Consider the following 17,769-nt stretch of genomic DNA (forward strand, 5'->3'; position numbering starts at 1 on the left):
TCACTTGGTGCCCTGTGGTCCATCCATCAGGGCCCAGAACATGGTCAGAGCTGCTTTTCAAAAGGCGTGTGACTCACCAGAACCCTGGGGCCTCTGTGAAGCCCAGGCTGTACTGTCTCTACCACCAGCAGGTCTGCCAAAGTGCGTGTCCCAGCCTGGCCATGCAGCAGAGCCCTGTGCCCCACTCAGCAGGCAGCCGGCCACGCCGCCAGGCTGGGCGGGCCCCGTGCTCCCAAGGTGGGGCGCGGCTCCAGAATGGGGAGGCCTCCAGGCATCGCACCTCCACGGAGGATGTGGGATGCGGCGCCCCGTCTTCCAACCAGTGGACCTCTGCCCCCTCCGGGCAGCTGGTCCTGACCTCCTCAGGGTGTCGCCTGCCCTCCTGCTGAGGTCGAGGTTGCGCCGCAGCGTGCCGCCTACTGGGCGTCCAGCTGTGTTGGACTGTATTGTGGTGGCAGGTGGGCCGGCAGGGCTCTGGCAACACCACACGCAGTTTCCTCCTGCGCAACAGCAGGCAGTTCCCCGGCCTCTTTCTTGGGGGTGGGGGAGCAGTTGGAGGGGCAGCGCCCACAGGTCCTGTACCTGAGGCCCCGTGAAACAGCTCTGACAAAGCCCCACGTCCAGCAGCGCGCTGTGAGCAGGGCTCCGCCTTTGCTGGGCTGATGGCAGCCCGCGGTCGGCCAGCAGGACCCCCGGCTTTCTGCAGAGATTAAACAGGCCGCTGGCCCGCCTGCCTTCATCCTTAAAGCGGCCCACATCCCCCGCCTTTGACGGCAGGAATGGGAGGGCAGTTTCTGAGGCTCCCACCCACTGCCACCACAGGCCACCGGCCAGTGGGCGTTTTACCCACCGCCAGCTGTCTGTCCCATGGAAACGATGTACTGCTGGGTGAGTCTGCGGCCCAGTGGGTCACAGTGACTGGCTTTGTCCATTTATTTCCCAACCCCCAAATGTCCCCAGTCTAGCAGGAGGACAGGGAATACTTTGAGCTCAGTGGACCCTGCACTGCCTGGGTGTGGCCCCCTACCCAGCTTGCGATCCTCAGGTGAGCAGCAGGAGGTCTCTGGGGACAGACGGGGGTCCCGCCTCACCACTCACGGCCCTAGTGTGGTGGGTTCCCGACTGCTGGCATCCGGCCCTGTTTCCATCAGTGGGTTCCAGGTCAGGTCTGAAATGGGCTCAGACCAGGCCTGGGTAAAGGATCATGACTCCTTTTTTTTTGCTTTTTTAGGGCCACACCCGCGGTTTATGGAAGTACCCAGGGTACTGGGTTAGGGTTAGGTCCCTGTGGCCCATCTCTCAGGGCCCAGAACATGGTCAGAGCAGCTTTTCAAAAGGCATGTGACTCACTAGAACCCTGGGGCCAACCTAACCCCTAACCCCTAACCCTAACCCTCACCCTAACCGCGGGGTCGAATTGGAGCTACAGCTGCCAGCCTACATCACGGCCACAGCAACACGGGATCTAAGCCGTGTCTGCAACCACAGCTTATGGCAGTGCTGGATCCTTGGCCCCCTGAGTGAGGCCAGGGGTCAAACCCTGTCCTCATGGGTCATAGTCAGGTTCATTAACCACTGAGCCACGAAGGGAACTCCCAGGGATCATGACTTTTAATGGGGTTCCTCCCTCAGCCCCCTGCTCCTAACTCTTGTTTCCTCTCGAACTCGCGTGTGCGAGCCTGTGCGTACGAGGCAGGCAGTGCTGCCGTGTTGGGGGCCACCTGCTGCACTCCGTGGAGTGCTGTCTCCTGTCGTCTCTGGCCAGTTGGCCTTTCTTGGCCAGTACCCTTGGTTGGTCACTATGACAATTGCTACGCCCTGACTTCTGGCACTTACGTCCATCACTCTGGCCTTGGGGCCAGGTCTAACCGCCAGAATTGGAGGGGAGTCGCGAAGGCAGGTACCAGCGAGCCACTCTCTGTGGCGGTCTCTCCCGGGGGACTGGAGCTGCTGGTCCCCTGGCGAGTGGATGCTCACCTGCCAAAGCGCCGTCCAGACGTTGGCACTGCTTTACGCTCTTCGCAGCAGCCTCGAGAGATGCGGTCGCTCTCTGTCGCCACCCGCGCCTGGGGTGGTGATGGCCTTTACCTCAGCGTCCGGCCCTTCCGGCCGGCAGGTCGCGTCTCATTTTGGTTGTATTTTGCATTCCTCCGATTGTTGGTATTTAGCATTTTTTCTGGTGCTTGTCAACCATTTATATGTTTTCTTCTGTGAAGTGTCTGATTCATTTTTCTCTCCACTTAAAAAACTTGGGTCATGTATCATATTATTAAATTATAAGGGTTCTCTGTATGTTCTGGACAGAAGCTCTTTATCTGGTTACAGACATATGTATTCTGAATATTTTCGCCCAGTTTTGCTTCATTTTTAATCAGTGTCTTTTTGCCTTTTCTAGGGCCGGTCCCATGGCATATGGAGGTTCCCAGGCTAGGGGTGGAATTGGAGCTGTAGCCACTGGCCTGCACCAGAGCTGCAGCAGTGCGAGATCCGAGCTGCGTCTGCAGCCTACAGCACAGCTCACGGCAATGCCGGATCGTTAACCCACTGAGCAAGGCCAGGGATTGAACCTGCAACCTCATGGTTCCTAGTCAGATTTGTTAACCACTGAGCCACGACGGGAACTCTGAATCAGTGTCTTTCTGAGAGCCGAAGTTATTATCAGTCTTTTGCTTTGTAATTAATGGTTTTTCTGCCTCAATGAAGAAATCTTTGCTTATTCTGGTTGGGAGGATATTCTACTGTGTGTTCTAGAAAAGATTTGTTTTATTTTATCTTTCTCACAATGATCTTCGGCACATCCGGAGTTAGTTTTGGGGGATGCTGTGCAGTAGAATGCAGCTCGTTTTTTGCTGTGGATATACAGTTGATCCACCATCTTTTGTTTAAAAGACCATCCTTTGTCCACCCTAGTAAATGGCATTTTGTTGTAAATAGGCAGCCGTCTCTGGAAGGTCTATTTCTAGACTCCATTTTCTTTCTCTGGGCTGTGTATCTATCTGTGTATCAGTAGCAAATATCAGATTGCAACCAAACCATCAGTTTGGTTCTTCTGCATGGCTGTCTTGGCTGTCAGGTGACTCACATTTCCATGGAAGTTTTAGGACTTAGGAAGCAGGCTGTTGATTTCTACTGAACTTTGATGGGGGCTCACAGACTCTTTACGGTAGTAAACTTCCCATCCATGAGCATGGTATACCTCTCCTTTAATGAGGTCTTTGGTATCTTTCAGCAGTGTTCTTCATTTTGCACATCTTTAGTTTGAAATATTATTGGATATTTCACTTTTTAAATTCGACTGGTAATTTTTTTCAAATTTTATTTTCTAAATTTTTTTTTTTGTCTTTTGTCTTTCTAGGGCTGCACCCTCAGCATAGGGAGTTTCCCAGGCTAGGGGTCTAATTGGAGCTGCAGCTGCCGGCCTACACCACAGCCACAGCAATGCGGGATCATTGCTGTGTCTGCAGCCTACACCACAGCTCACGGCAATGCCGGATCCTTAACCTACAGAGCGAGGCCAGGGATTGAACCTGCAACCCCGGTCGGATTCATTAACCACTGAACCACAATGGGAACCCCCTGTTTTCTAAAATTTGACGTCAGTTGATTTTTATATGTTACATTTGTGTTTAGCAATTTACTGAATTCCCTTCTTATCTGTAACATCTACATGTGTAAATTCTCTTACGTTTTCTACACACATAGTCATTTGCAAGTAGTAGTATTTTTAGTCTTCTCCTATTCTTGTACCATTGGTTTTTTTCTCGCCATCTTGAGCTAGTTAGGACCTCTAGCGTAAATTTAACTAGAGGCTGTAACACAAAGCGTTCTCATCTCCATCCTCTTCTCAAGGGGAAAGCATTTATTATTTCACCCTTAACAGCTGTTTGCCGGGTGAGCAGGCAGCTGCAGAAAGAGTTATTTTCCTGACACCTGAGCCTAAGTCTGCAAAGAAGGCGTTGTTCAGCGGGGACTCCACTGCTAGTCGTTTCTCCCGGACAGTAGCTCTTCTGCTGCCCACTGCCTCTGTCGTGTCATGCAGCTCACTCGTTGTGCTGTGCAGCCACTGTTTAGTCCCCATGTTAGTATTTCCATCACTTTTTAGATTAGGCCTTTATTTTTGTATTATGTAGGAAGATTAATATAATCTGTGCTTCTGTTGGGTGAGTCTTGGGCATTTGCTTCTTTCTAACTCGAAGTTGCCAACTCTCTTTGGTTGGTCATTCTTCTCTTTCAGGAGTCCCATTGCCAATTCCATGGACTCTGCAAAAAAAACTATGGAACTGAAAATCTCAGCAAAAAAAAATAAATAAAATAAAAAAAGTTTCTTGCATAGACAGCAACTGTCGTGCTTTTTCATGATTGACAACGGAAATGTTAAGATTAAAGTTATAGACAATATACATTATCCCTTTTTTTGCTTGTTTTTTTTTTTTTTAATGGCCATACCCACGGCGTTTGGAAGTTCCTGGGCCAGGGACTGAATCCCAGCCACAGCTGTGGCAACACCAGGCCCTCACCCCAGTGCTCCGGGCCAGGGATCGGACCTGTACCTCTGTAGCGACCCGAGCCGCTGGACCCTGAGCCCACGGCAGCACAGCGGGAATTCCACGTTCTTCTGCAGTTGCAGTTGCGTGTCGTTCAGGCCATTTCAACGAGGTAGATGACTGCGCCCGGAGAGCGGGGGCAGGAAGACCTAGTTGAAATCTGGATCCTTCCAGGTGCCGTCTGGTCGTGGGTGGTCACGGCGTTGTGGTAGCAACGCCCAGGGAGCAGGGAGCAGGCTCCTGGCCCACGTGTTCACTGCTGCGTTCCTCCGCCGGTCGGTTGGCGGGCAGGTTGCGGGACCGTTGTCGCCAATGAGAAGTGAGACGTTTTTGAAAGTGCCGTGAGGTCCCTTGTTTTGTGCCTTATTTCGTGTGGAGGAACTGCCATTCACGGGTGTTCTCTCTTTTTCGACCTTCTGTGTTCTTCCCTTGATACCAGTTGCTGAGCCTGCTCGTTCATCGTTTCATCCGTATTTACCGAAGACCGTCTTTAGGAGGGGAACGTGTTTAGCACGGAAGCGGTTTAGGACGAAATGGAAAGCAAACTGGAGATGATTTACAGCTAGGAATTTGTGGTTCAGTTTTATCACATAATGTTAAGTCTGTTTCTTTGCGTTTTCTTTGTCTTTCTGTCTCACTGAAAACTTGTCAAGAGGGGCAGAGACCTGGAGCCAGGCACAGTCTCTGAAAAGAGGTGACCCATCTCTCTCGTCTGAGCTTAGTCTCTCTGTCCTCAAAGTGGCTTTGCAAGGCGCCCCGGAATGGGCAGATTCCCGGAGCATCTTAAAGATCAGGAGTCTGACCCCCGGGGTGCCAGGCAGCCTCTGGTAGGAGCACGTGGGCATGCTCTTGTTTGTGGGAGAGGCTGTACCCGCGTGGCTGTGCACCGGGTGGCTCTCCAGCAGGGCTCAGCCTGTGTCCCCTCAGTGGACGGGCCAGTACCGCGGCTCATACCGTTTAGTACGTGTGTGGATGTGGCACCTGCAGGCCTGTGCAAGGTGCTCGCACACGCTTTCTGGGAAGATCTGTTTCATGCCCATCTTAGACTCCAGCTGCCCCTCTGGTGATGATATACCCATCCCCCCCCGCCGCCCCCAATTTTGCTCCCTTTTTGGAAGGACTGTGGAGAAGAACAGAAGTAAATCTATTTTGAGGAAATTAATTTTTTTCTCTGAAATGTTAATGCTTTGGAGTAGGGGGAGGGGTGTCTTGCGGGTTCGGCAGGGGGTGTGCCGGGCTGCCGTCTGTGGGTCCGGGGGCGGGGAGGGGGCGCCCACACTCTCCTGACCTCTCCCTTGTCCCTCAGCTGCAGACAGCAAAGTCCTGACGTGCGCCGCGGTGTGGAGGATGCCTGCGGAGCTGGAGCCCGGCGGCCACGAGTCCCCTGAGGACGCAGCCAGCCCTGCGCACGCCCTGGAGCTGCTCTGCCACCTGGACCACCCGGCCCGCGGCAGCACCGCCTGGTAGGTCCCGCCCTGCGCACCCGGGCAGGCCTGGAGGCCAGGTCCACCCTGCAGAGGCCTGGCCGGTCTTTGCAGAAGGTGGCGTGAGGCGCCCGCCTCCTCTTTGCCAACGCCTGTCCTTTTCCCGACGAGACACGTGGGCAGAGACCCCCCTGCACACAAATCAGGAGAAGCCGCGTCAGCGCCTTTCCTTCTAGAGTTGGTCTTGCTGGCACCTGCCCGCGGGGTAGCGGTCAGGCACGCGCAGCTCTTAGGCCCATTATCTGTTAGGTCAGACGCACGCTTCACTCAGCAGCCCTGGGCATCAGTAACTTCTGTGTTGCTTCGGGTTGAAGGCTTAAAATTTCCTTTTCTGTGGACCAGGTGTGGACGCCCGGGTGCAGGTCTTGCCGTGTCCCAGGCCCTCGGAGGCCTCGTCCTGCATTCGTTTCCCCCAAATGTCCCGTGCGGTCTCAGGACGCAGACGTGCCACTGCCACCCTTAGGGCTCCCTGGCCCGTGGTCGCCCATGTGCCCCCGCGGTGACTCATGGACTCTCCTCGGGATCCCCCGCGCAGCTGTCTGGGCACTGAAGCCGCGGCCCCCTCAGGAAGCCGTGCTTTCCAGGAGGGACCGTGGGAGCGTACCCTTGTTATGGGTGTTTACCGTTGCAGTGGTTGTGACTGTTTTGCTCAGTAATGCAGCGACATGCCTGTGTGTGTGTGTGTGTGTGTGTGTGCGCGCGCGCGCGCGCGGGCGCGCGCACACTTGCCCAAGAGCGCCACCCCCTCTGTGTGGCCCTTCCTCAGTCACTCTGCCAATTAAACACGTTAATCAGCAGACATTCAGCGCCCGCCGCCCATGCCTGCCCGGCTCTGGGGACCCGGGGTGAAGAGTCGGGGGACCCGGCCTCGAGTCACGGTGTCTCGGGGAGACCTTGGTGTAAGTGTGTAACCGAGGCAGGGCAGGTGGGGACCACGTGCAGCTGCTGTGACCCACTCTCCTTGGGCCCCTGGGAAGAGAGTCTTACTGTTTACTAGAGGAGGTGACAAGGGAACCGCGACTGATCCCCGTCCCCATGTCAGCTGTGTCTGGAGGCAGTGGGTGCAGAGTCCCGGCTGGGGACCTGGGATGCCCTCGTCTATCAGCCTTCGGGGGGTGGGGTGTCAGCAAGCGCCAGGTTGTGCTCGTCTCTGATCCCCGAGGAGCCCGGCCGCCGGCCACCTGCAGGGAAGGGGTGTGGGGCTCGTCCTGCCCTCGAGGAACCGCCCGCCCAGTGCAGAGCAGCCCTGCCGCCCACACAGGGCTGTTCGGAGCCCACATCTCACTCAGACAGCAGCCCTGCTTCCCCAGCAAACATTTGCATGTGTGCGTGTGTGTGTGTGAGAGCCTTGCACTTGTCTTTGCACGTGTGTGAGTGTGAGAGCCTGTGCACGTGTGTGCATGTCTTTACGTGTGTGTGTGTGTGTGTGTGTGCGCGCGTGCGTGTGTATCCCAGGAAGCACCCTGGCCCTGGGACAGTGACACAGCGCGGGCTGCGGTCGTTTCCAGGCAGTTGGCGTGTGTAGGAGGCGTCCCTACCTTTGGGGGGTGCTGAGCGGGGTGAGCTCAGAGGGAACGTGCCTCCTGCTCCCCATCAGGCAGGCCACCAGCTGGAGGAGCAGGCTGTGCAAGCTGCCAAGGCCTTGCCTGCCCCTGGGGTGGTGGCAGGAGACGCAGATCGCAAAACAGCCGCGCCCTCACTTTTGAAGGGAAACGTGTCAGGAGGTCGTCGTTGGTATTTAATTACTTGGTGTTATTCCCCAGCCTCCTCAGATCTGCCCTGGAGTGCTGGTATTCAGAATTTGCTGCCTTCGTTCAAAGTATTTCTTTTTTTTCTTTTCTTTTCTCTTCTCTTTTCTTTTCTTTCTTTTGTCCTTTTAGGGCACACTGGTGGCATATGGAGGTTCCCAGGCCAGGGGTTGAATTGGAGCTGCAGCTGCCAGCCTACACCACAGCCACAGCAATGCCAGATCCAAGCCGAGTCTGCGACCTACACCACAGTTCAGGGCAACGCCGGATCCGTAACCTACTGAGTGAGGCCAGGGATCGAACCTGCGTCCTCACGGATGCTCGACAGGTTTGTTTCCGCTGCGCCAGAATGGGAACTCCTCGAGTTCTTTTGTTATCCGCGGTGTGCCGGTGTGTCCTTGGCCTTTTCACTTGGGGATGCGGGTGCAGGTGTAGGAACGGCACGGAGACCCCGTGTGCCCTGCCCGACTCCCCCACGGGGACCTCGTGTAACTGCCATGTGGGGTCAGTTCCAGGAACGAGGCATCAAGACAACCCGGGGCCCCGCTCACAGCACGTTCCACACGCACACGTGAGTGCACACTGAGCCCCATGCCATCTCATCAGGCATGTCTGTCTCTGTAGCCACCGCCACCGTCGGGACACAGAGCCAGGATCTGGCGCCACCTTTTTATGCCACCACCCTCCCACGCCCCTCTTAACCCCTGGCAGCCGCGAGCCTGTGCCCTACACAGAACACCTGTCTCTCCACGAGCTTCTGCAGGTGGGATCACACACTGCCTGCATCTGCCGGCAGCTCGTGCTCTCAGGCCCCTCCCTGGGGCTCCTTGTTGTCGCTCCTTCCTTCTCCCTGAGCGGGACTCCAGGGGGGTGGGCGGGGTCTGTGGATGCCTCGCCCGTGGAGCACATCTGGGCCCCAGCTTTGGCTGCTGTGAGTGACGATGCTCCGAGTCTCACTGTCTCGTCTGGGTTTTCTGTCTCCGCGCTGAGGGCCCGGGGGCAGTCGCTGGGCCTGCGGTGTGGTGTTTAATTTTGTGGACATAGCTGTGTCCTGCTCCAGGGGCGCCGCTCCAGCGTGTGTGGGGGTGCAGCCTCTGCATCCTCACTGGCGCTGGGAGCTGGCGTGTCTAAGCTTCATCATTAGGGAAGTAAAGTTAATGAAAATTGAAGTTTGCCAAATCCGTGGGGGTGAGGGACGCTATTTGTGGTCGAACACGAGAGAAACGGTGTTTTTTTGTTTGCTCACTTTTCTTTATTATTTTGCGGCGAGCATTTCCGGAAGAGGGGCTCCTGGGCACGCCGAGCATCCACCGCTGCTGGCTATGAGGGGGTGCCCAGGACCGCAGTACAGCCCCGATGCCCAGCACTGTCGCTGTGCCCACAGGCAGAGGCACGGGTTCCCGTCCCAGGGCCGTTCCGCTTGCTGTTCTGGAGCAGCCTGGCTGTGGTGTGACGGTCCCCGCGCCTCCGTCTCCGCCAGCAGGGCCAGGCGGCGCTCGCAAGGTCTCTAGTCCTCACCTGTCCTGAGGTGGCCGTAGGGTCACTGGCCAGTCCCCCGTTTCTCTAGATCACGTCCCTGTTCCTGGAAAGGTGATGACACTCGGGCTGACGGCGCCGGGCAGGATCTCTGTACATGTGGTCCTTGCAGGGTCTGAGAAGCCGTGAAGGGGCTGACTCCCGGTCTGCCTGTGGGACGCGGGTCCCAACTTGGCCTCAAGGGGGCTGCCTGTGCCCTGCAGCGCTCAGCTCCTCTGGCTCTGTGTCACCTCTTCAGAGAGGTCCTTCTTAACCCTTCTCTCGGGATTGCGCCTGCTCCACCCCCACTCACGCCTTTCTGCCCTTTTGCCCAGTTTCACCTTCCTCACGGCGTCACCACCGCCTGACGTGGCACTGCCTGCTCCTCTGCCTTCTCTGTGGACTGAGCCGGGCAGGGCCAGGCCGACCGCGGGCCGTGTGCTGAGCACCAAGGACAGCGCCCGGCAGCCTCCGCACCCCGAGAAACGTTTCCAAAATCAGCACCGAGGACAGTGCCCCAGCAGCAGGTCCTCAGGGCCTCACTCACTCTGTGGTTGAATGAGGAGAGAGTGGCTGCTGAGTCAGGGCTGTCACCCGGGCTCTGGGTTCCCGCGGTGACCCTGACCAGCAGGACCGCTGCAGGCTGGACCGTAGGGAGGACGAGACGCGCTCTGCGGGGAGTCACTGGGTTTTGGAGCTGGGCGGTCCGACCCCAGAACTGCCCCCCCCACCCCCGCCCCGGCCGAATGATCGCCACACCATTTAGATGTGGTGTCAGTTGCTGGGGACAGAAACACGTCTTCCTGAGCATGAGGTTGGAGTGTTCACACATCTTCCTGCTGGTCCTGCCTGGATGAGCAGGGAAGAGGGTTCTGCCCGTGAGAGGAGCTCCTGATCCTGCAGATGTTAGAGTCACTGTCTCTCGAGTCACTGGGGAGCCTGATGGGTGATGGGTTTTATCAGCACATACGGCGTCTGCATCAGGGGTGGGCAGTGTGAGTGGGGGCTGCAGGCCCCCGAATTCTCCAGGGCCTCCTGGCACTGCACCCCCGTCCCTGTTTACACCCGTCTCTTTTGGAGCCTGATGCGGGGGGAGGGCTCGGATGTGGCAGGAGAAAACAGGAAGGAGGGAACCATTCTTTGGCGCCAGCTCCCTGTGAGGTTGGGGACCGCGTCACCATCACGATTGGCCCAGGGGCTGATTAGCCGCCACGGGTGACTTCCTGGCTCTCCATCTCCTTCTGATGATGAAGAGGCTCTCCAGCCGCTAAAGAGTTACGCGCCTCTGCTGCTGGGGGGGTGCTCCCCGCTGGAGAGTCAGAGCAAAGCCAGCAGAGTGGAAACCGCGGGCCGTGTCCCAGCCTGCGTGTCGGGAGCAGCCAGGCAAGTGGCGGTGTTTCTTGGACGGTGAGAAACTCCTTAAAGGAAAAGTTACTAAAATCAGGAACTGGCAGCTTTGGAGGGAGAAGCAAAATTCATGACGGTTGGCTGCAGCCCCCTCCCCACTCACCTGCGCCCCCAGAGTGTGGAGTTGGGGACCCCCCCCACCCCCAGGCCCAGTCTTTCTCTACTGCTCCTCCAGATGCACGTGTCCACACTGGCCGCTGACCTCTGCTTTCTGAGCCAGCTTTGGGGGAAGATGCTTCTTCCACGCAGGTGGAGGTAAACATGGCACCAAAGGCCAGGCAGGCCGAGGGGCTGGGGGTTCCTGAGAGGGGGTGTCCAGTGACCTTTATAATTAGAAGAAGGAAAGGGCCTGAATATTGGGGTTGGACTTGGGGAGGAAGCACAAGCAAGGAAACTTGTGTGGGCCCCCAAATCCTTGAGGTGGTTTGGCCAGAATCAAGGATTTGATCTTGTTTGTAATCGTGTTTCTTCTTTTTAGTTCAGAGTGTAGAACGATGTGAACTGGCTCGGGTGAATGTTGCCGAGTAAATTCAGAGTTATCCCTGATGTCTTGTAAAAGGTGTCTCTGAGGATAAGTAGGAAGAGATGTTTGAAGTTTTCAGAGGTCCTGTGCTGTGATGCTGCTGCCCGTGGCGGCGGAAGGCTCCCCGTGCTTCTGACCGTGTCCTCGTGGGAGGTTCGTCAGGTGTCATAAGATCCACGTTGCTGCTTTCTGGCTTCGCCCTTGCACTTGGGCGTAAGAGTTTTCAACTGGAGCCCAGGAGCTGCTTCCCTGGTTGCTGGCCCACCATGGAAATCAGCTGCTGGCTTTGAAAGCAGCCTGGACGATGCCCGGCAGCCCGGTTTTGTGTAGGGAGAAAACAGCCTGTGGTTTCACAGGACAAATGAAGACGCTGCCCTCCCTCACTTCGGCTGAAGTCTCCATCTGCAGGCGGAGGGTGCCCTGGCTCTCATGAGGGTGACTGAGGCTGCGCGCTAGGAAGCAGGTGGGGACAGAGTTGCAGACGGCAGCTCGGGGACGCGGCTCGTCTGGCAGTCAGAATACGAACACTGAACACACGGTGCAGAGAGTGAAAATAATCAGTCACGGATAAACTCATAGCCTTTCGGAGACTGTAGTTCAAGTTTCCATTAAATAATAGGGTTCAGAGTGTGTTTCTGCTGGTCACCCCCCGATCCCAAAGGGTCTTTCCTGGAATGTGCTGGACAGACATCCCGCTGCGTCCAGCGGGACAGCTTAGAGGGGATTTTTTTGAAGTTCGGTTTGTTAAGCTTGAGATTTAAATAATCTAATTTAAGCCTGAAGGACCACTCACTCTGCCTGTGAGAGTTTTCAGCTGTGGTCGCTTTTTCTCCTGCTGTCTGAGGAGAGGGTGTGGGAGGAGAGCGGGGAGAAGGGCCAGCCAGGCTGCTGGTGGGAATTCGGATGGTGTCTGGGGTCTGGACGGTTAGCGCCTGACTCCGAGCTAGCTCTGGACTTGCTGGGAAGACCAGGAGAGCAGCCGTGCACTTGGCGGACTTGCCGTCAGGCTGGCATGGTGCCCGCCCTGCCGGGCACTGGCCCCTCTCTGGGCCTCGAGAGTCTGCAGTGAGCAGCAACCGTGGCCTGGGCTAGGACGGCCTCGGAGCAGAGGCCTGGGGACTTGGACTTCAGGGCTGGAGAGAGTCCCTGGCTCCCCCTGGGGCAGGACAAGACAGGCGCCTCGCCCAGGAAGGCTGGGGCAGCCGTGTCCATTGGCCCCCATGTTCCCCCGCGTCGGACAGAGCGCCCAAGGGAAGCCTTTGTGGAGGGTGGTGTCTTTCTGCCCACACACTTTCCCCGGCTGAATTTTAGTGTGAGTGTGTATTTGTGCTGAGCTGTGCAGGTGAGAGACGTCAGAATAAACACAGACTTTTGAGAACTGAGTCCCTCAGTGCCCAGAGTTACAGACTCGCTGGTCAGCAGGGGCGCCGGGCAGTCCCCAGGCGTGATGGTCGCTACAAGCGCTCGTGCGTCTCAGCCACCAGGCAGCCGTGCATCCGCAGGTTTGATCAAAGCGTGCTTCTTGGCTTAATAGTGGACCTCTTAAAGTGCTCTTTTTAAAACATCCTTATGGCATTTGTGAAAAGCTGTCTTGTGTTCTGCTGTGAATTTTTGAGCAGGAATTTCGAAATGAGCCAGATGGCCAAATCTGTGTATTTTAAGAGAGAGATGTCTAAACTGGGGAAATAATTTATTACATTCTTTTTGCAAAGGGTGTTCAAAATTTGACGGGTGAACACTCATTTCGTCACCAGTGTCTTGATGGGTAGGCCTCTTTCTTGAGGTTTTCCCTTCTCAGTAAAGCAACCAGTGTGATGAGTCGGGGAGGCATCGGAACAGGTCTCAGCCCCACCCCGTGTGCTGATCTGGTTCCCACCGTGTGGCCGCTGCCCCCCCCGTGTCCTGTTCTCTGATTTCCATCCCCTTGGTGGTTGTGCCCTGACAGCGGCCTTTCTGGCCCCCGACCCCCGCCTCAGGGGCTGCGGGGGAGAGGCAGGGTATGTGTGCAAGTGACTCGAGTAAAGTTAACTTTCCATGGAGTCGTTTTAAGAGTTGCACGTGCCCTTTGAGCGTCCTCAGCCCAGGCGCCAGCATCCAGAGCGTGACTCGTGCTCTTCGGACTCGCTCTTCCGGAGCAGGGTGCGTGTTCCGTTTGATCCGCGTGAGACCCGCCAAGTCCGAACCATAAGTCCTGCTGTTACTGTCCTCTTCACTGCCTCAGAGGAGTTTGGGGTTTTCATCGGGTTTACTTACAGAAACAGCCCTTTCCCTGTTCTCTCGGCGATGATGGAGGCTCCAGTGTACATGGATGAGGTTTGGGCCACTTTGTTCGCGACTTAATATAAATCGAACGTCCGCTCGCATTTGCTGGGAGAGTGCGAAAAAGCAGAAACACGAGTGCTTTTTATGAACAAGGAAGTAAACTTGTGAGTTTGGAGTAGCGAGTGTGGCAGAAATTCTGGGTTGTTTTGTTATGTTTATAGCACTGGTTTCCTGGCGATGATCCGTGAGGAAATAGAATTTCCCTGTTTATTGCTCTGTGCACACCCCACTTACTCCACACGCTCGTGATCGCAGAGGCTGCTCCCGATGAACCCGGCACGCTTGTTTGCCGCTCTGTCGCCCGTGGGTAGGTAATAAACAGAAGCCGTTCTTGGCGGCTGGGCCCCGCCGTCACAGGCGCCTCCTTTGCGGACTGTAGTTGTGTGTGCAGCCGAGGGACGCTTTCTCGAGGAGGGTCCTGTGGCTGCGTTGACCGTCCCGGTGGCTCCCTCTGGAGAAGGCCAGAGACGGGGCTTTGTTGAAGCATCTCCCTGAGCACAGGGTCTGGGACAAGAGGCAGATCTGGGGACGCTGTGGAGTCACGTGACCGCGCCACCGCCTTCCTGTTAAGTAGAAATTAAGATGACATCACACGTTCCATCGGATGCGCAGACGGCCCCGAAGCCACGTGTCACCTGTCGTTTCCTCCATGGGGTGGAGACTCGGACTTTCCTGGGGTTTAAACATTCTTAGTGAGCCAGTGTTAAATTAGGGCATAAAATAAAACAGCTTCGAGCAAGACTGAGTGAAGGCGAGGGCTGGGCTCTCGTGTGTGTTGTGCAGGGGAGGGTCCTGGCGCCACCGGCGGGGCTCTTGTGCAGACGTGGCGGGGGGTGCATGTGCCTGCTCTGCCAGCCTGCGTGGGGACCAGGGGGCGCAGAGTGGCCCCAGCGGTGTTGCCGACTACGTGTCATGAAGGGACTCCGGAAAAGAGTGCCGGCCTGGGGTCATGGCCGGGGGGCCACACGTGCCCAGTGACGTGAGTGCGCTCGGGTCAGCAGGCAGCACCGGGCGAGCCAAGTGCTCCACGTGCTCCCGAAAGAGGCCGGAGGAGGGCGAAGGCCTGCAGAGGAAATGCCGGCCTCTCCGCTTCCAGGAACCAAGGAGACGAGTGGAGGGTCCGAGGCAGGATTCTCCACGTTCCTCTCAACAGAATCGGGGTAACTATACCCATGACCCCCTCCTGCACTCGCACACACGGATCTGTGTAATGGGATAGAAGGTTCAAGAGGTACCGTTTACCCCAGACACGCTGCGAGCGGTGTTCTGCCCACCCCGTCCCAGGCTCCCCGAGGTCACCTCATGGCCCCTTGGTGAACCGCAGCCATCTGCTTGAGATGCTCCGCATAATTCACAAAATCAGCCGTCAAAACTTAAAAAAACCCCACATCATGACACAAATGAACCTCTCTGTGAAACAGAAGCAGCCTCAGACAGAGGACAGACTTGCGGTGGCCAAGGGGGATGGGGGACTGGGCGTTTGGGGTCGGCAGATGCAAGCAGTTATATACAGTTTATCACAGCAAGTCCCGCTGTGCAGTGCAGGGGACTCTAGACTCTGTTCAGAAGAGGAAGAAGAGGAAAAGAAGATGTATGTATAAATGTCTGAGTCACTGTGCTGGACTGCAGAAGCTAACACAGCATTGCAAATGAGTTATATTTCAAGGGGAAGGGAAAGAAAAATTGAAGAAATAAAAAACCGGAGTTCCCGTCGTGGCGCAGTGGTTAACGAATCCGACTAGGAACCATGAGGCTGCGGGTTCGGTCCCTGCCCTTGCTCAGTGGGTTAAGGATCCGGCGTTGCCGTGAGCTGAGCTGTGGTGTAGGTTGCAGACGCGGCTCGGATCCCGCGTTGCTGTGGCTCTGGCGTAGGCCGGTGGCTACAGCTCCGACTTGACCCCTAGCCTGGGAACCTCCATGTGCCACGGGAGCGGCCCAAGAGATGGCAAAAAGACAAAAAAAAAAAAAAAAGAAAAAGAAAAAGAAATAAAAAACCCACATTAGATGGAACATTTTCTAAAACCGAATTTGCTATTTACTGTTTTCCAGTCGAGGCTCCTGCTCACGAGCAGGGTCTCAAGGTGAGGCCGGTCCTCACCGGCTCAGCGCGTGTCGTGCTGGGTCCTGCCGCGGCCAGGGCGCCGTTTCCAGCTCGAGTTCCCGCGTCTGTTTCCTTCCTCCCCGCTCGGCTCTCACAGCCCCGCCGCCCTTTGCTCTCAGGGTCCCCACTTTTGGGCGCCCGTCCACCCCGAGGTCACCGACCAGGAGCGTCAGCCGCGGCAGGTGCCGCAGGCAATGACGAGGCCCGGCTGGAGCCGCGCGCATTTGGAAGGTAAAACAGGCGTGAAGCCTAAAAGCTTTTCTCATTGTTCTCCTTTTAGGGTTTTTGCAACCCTCACGCACCAGTGCGGAGCGAGGGGTACGTTAAAACGGTCTCGTTTTGTTCCGTGCGGTGCCTCACTCCTGCCGGAAACCCTGTCTTCTTCCTGGGGGTCCGTGAGCAGCTGTGCATTAAGTACCACGCGCCCCAGACGCTGCTGCTGGTTCCTGTGCAGAACGTCCAGGACTTTTGCTACGTCAGGTCTGCCCTCCAGAAGCCTTCAGTGTGGCGGGAATCTGACGTCAGATGTCCATGTGCCAGAGGTGGCGTTGGGGGCTAGTGCGCCCTTGGACGTGGTCCTGAGCCGGGAGCCTGGCTGCAGGTCAGTGGGTCTGTCGTGGCAGCCGACGGGCCAGCCCTTTTCCTGCGATGTCAGAGACCCGGGAACCCCTGGCTTTCTGCAGTGTCGGCCGAAGACGCCTTGTGTCCGTGCGATGACTCTCAGACCGACGGTCACAGTGTCGGGCAGTGTCCGTCACGTTACAGCATTCACGGCGTGGCCTGGCCGCCAGCTGCTCCCACCCTGGCGTGTGTGTGTGTGTGTGTGTGTGTGTGTGTGTGCGCGCGCGCGCGTGCGTGTACGTGCAGGCGCCGTGCAGGAGTCACAGGCGGGATGTGCTGAGGAGCTTGGAGAGCAGTCCAGGTTCCCTGCTCCTGACAGCGAGGGTCAGGAGCTGCAGCTCTGTCTCTGAGACTCGGGCGTTGAAACCCTCATCTCCAGGGTGGGGTGTTAGGTGGGGCCTTTGGGAGATAATAAGATCATGGGGTGGGCTCTTGGGATGCGGGTAGTGCCCTTAGGAGAGAAACTTGGAGCTTCCCCTGCTCTGACCCCTGTGAGGATATAGCCAGAAGGTGGCTGCCTGCAGGCCGTGTGGAGGGGCCTTACCAGAGCCCCGCCAGAACCCCGCCACGCTGGCAGCCCACCTCGGATTTCTAACCTCCGGGGCTCTGAGCGACCAGCCTCTCTGAGCTCACCCCTGGCCTGTGGTCTGTCTGAGCAGCCCCGGGGCGGGACAGGCCATGTCCCGCACAGGCACGTGCTGGGGTGACCGTTGTCCACTCTCTCTCCCCGTTGCGCGTCTCTCCTTGGCCTCCACTGGCAGCGGTCTGAACTGTTCCTGAGTGTAGCTGTGAACCAGGAGAAGACCCATCAGCTTGCTCCCAAGAAGTGTCTTCAAAATTGGAATTTCCAGGTGGTTATCTTAGGATAACCGGAGCAGCAGATTTCAGAACCGGTTCCTTGGCATCCCCGCGGTGTTTTATTTTAGTGGCTTGAAATCGGGCAGTTTTCGTTGCTGTCACTGGAAAAGGTACAGTCCGCTCTCCTCTGCTCTAGGAGGGTGCACGCGGGGTCAGAGGGCTGTGAACTTTTGTGTCTCCTACACTAGACGAGACGGACACTGTGCTTGGCCTTTCGTTAACGTCGGGGTGGCAGTGGTAACGGCTCCCTGGCAGTCCTGGCGGTCAGCACCGTGGCCCGTCTGAAAGACGGCGCGAGGGTCTTAGCGCGTCTCCAGGCCCTCCCGCGAAGCGGGGCAGCTGTCCTCTCTACGCACTGGCGAGTTTCACCCGGGAAGACAGCCCCCCTCGTCCCCGTCTGTTCACGCTTTCGTCCCAGAGATGATGTGATGTCCGCCTTTCGTTACTTATTGGGGTACACACTGTGTCGCTTAGGGTGGTGTGGGCTGCAGATGACAGGAAACGTGGCTCACGTTGGCTGAGACAGCGGGACATCGTCTGGGTCTCAGCCCTGCTGGGACCTCGGGGCTGTGGGGCCCCCACTCTGCGCTGCTCTCAGGAGGTGGCCGCAGGTGTGGGCGTCCCCTGCGCCTCAGACCCGGCCCCC

At 57.0% G+C, this 17,769-nt stretch overlaps 1 protein-coding gene across 3 annotated transcripts in view; it reads left to right on the forward strand.

Annotated features, from left to right (window-relative positions):
- Positions 1-17,769, forward strand: part of EIPR1 (EARP complex and GARP complex interacting protein 1) — a 75,439-nt gene that overhangs the window by 42,082 nt on the left and 15,588 nt on the right. For all 3 annotated transcript variants that reach the window (XM_047782717.1, XM_047782718.1, XM_047782716.1), the window contains one exon: positions 5,851-6,007. In XM_047782717.1, the coding sequence (XP_047638673.1) occupies positions 5,851-6,007 (157 nt within the window). The remainder of the gene's footprint in view (positions 1-5,850; positions 6,008-17,769) is intronic.

This window comes from Phacochoerus africanus, chromosome 5, assembly GCF_016906955.1.
Source record: "Phacochoerus africanus isolate WHEZ1 chromosome 5, ROS_Pafr_v1, whole genome shotgun sequence".
NCBI classification, from domain to species: domain Eukaryota; kingdom Metazoa; phylum Chordata; class Mammalia; order Artiodactyla; family Suidae; genus Phacochoerus; species Phacochoerus africanus.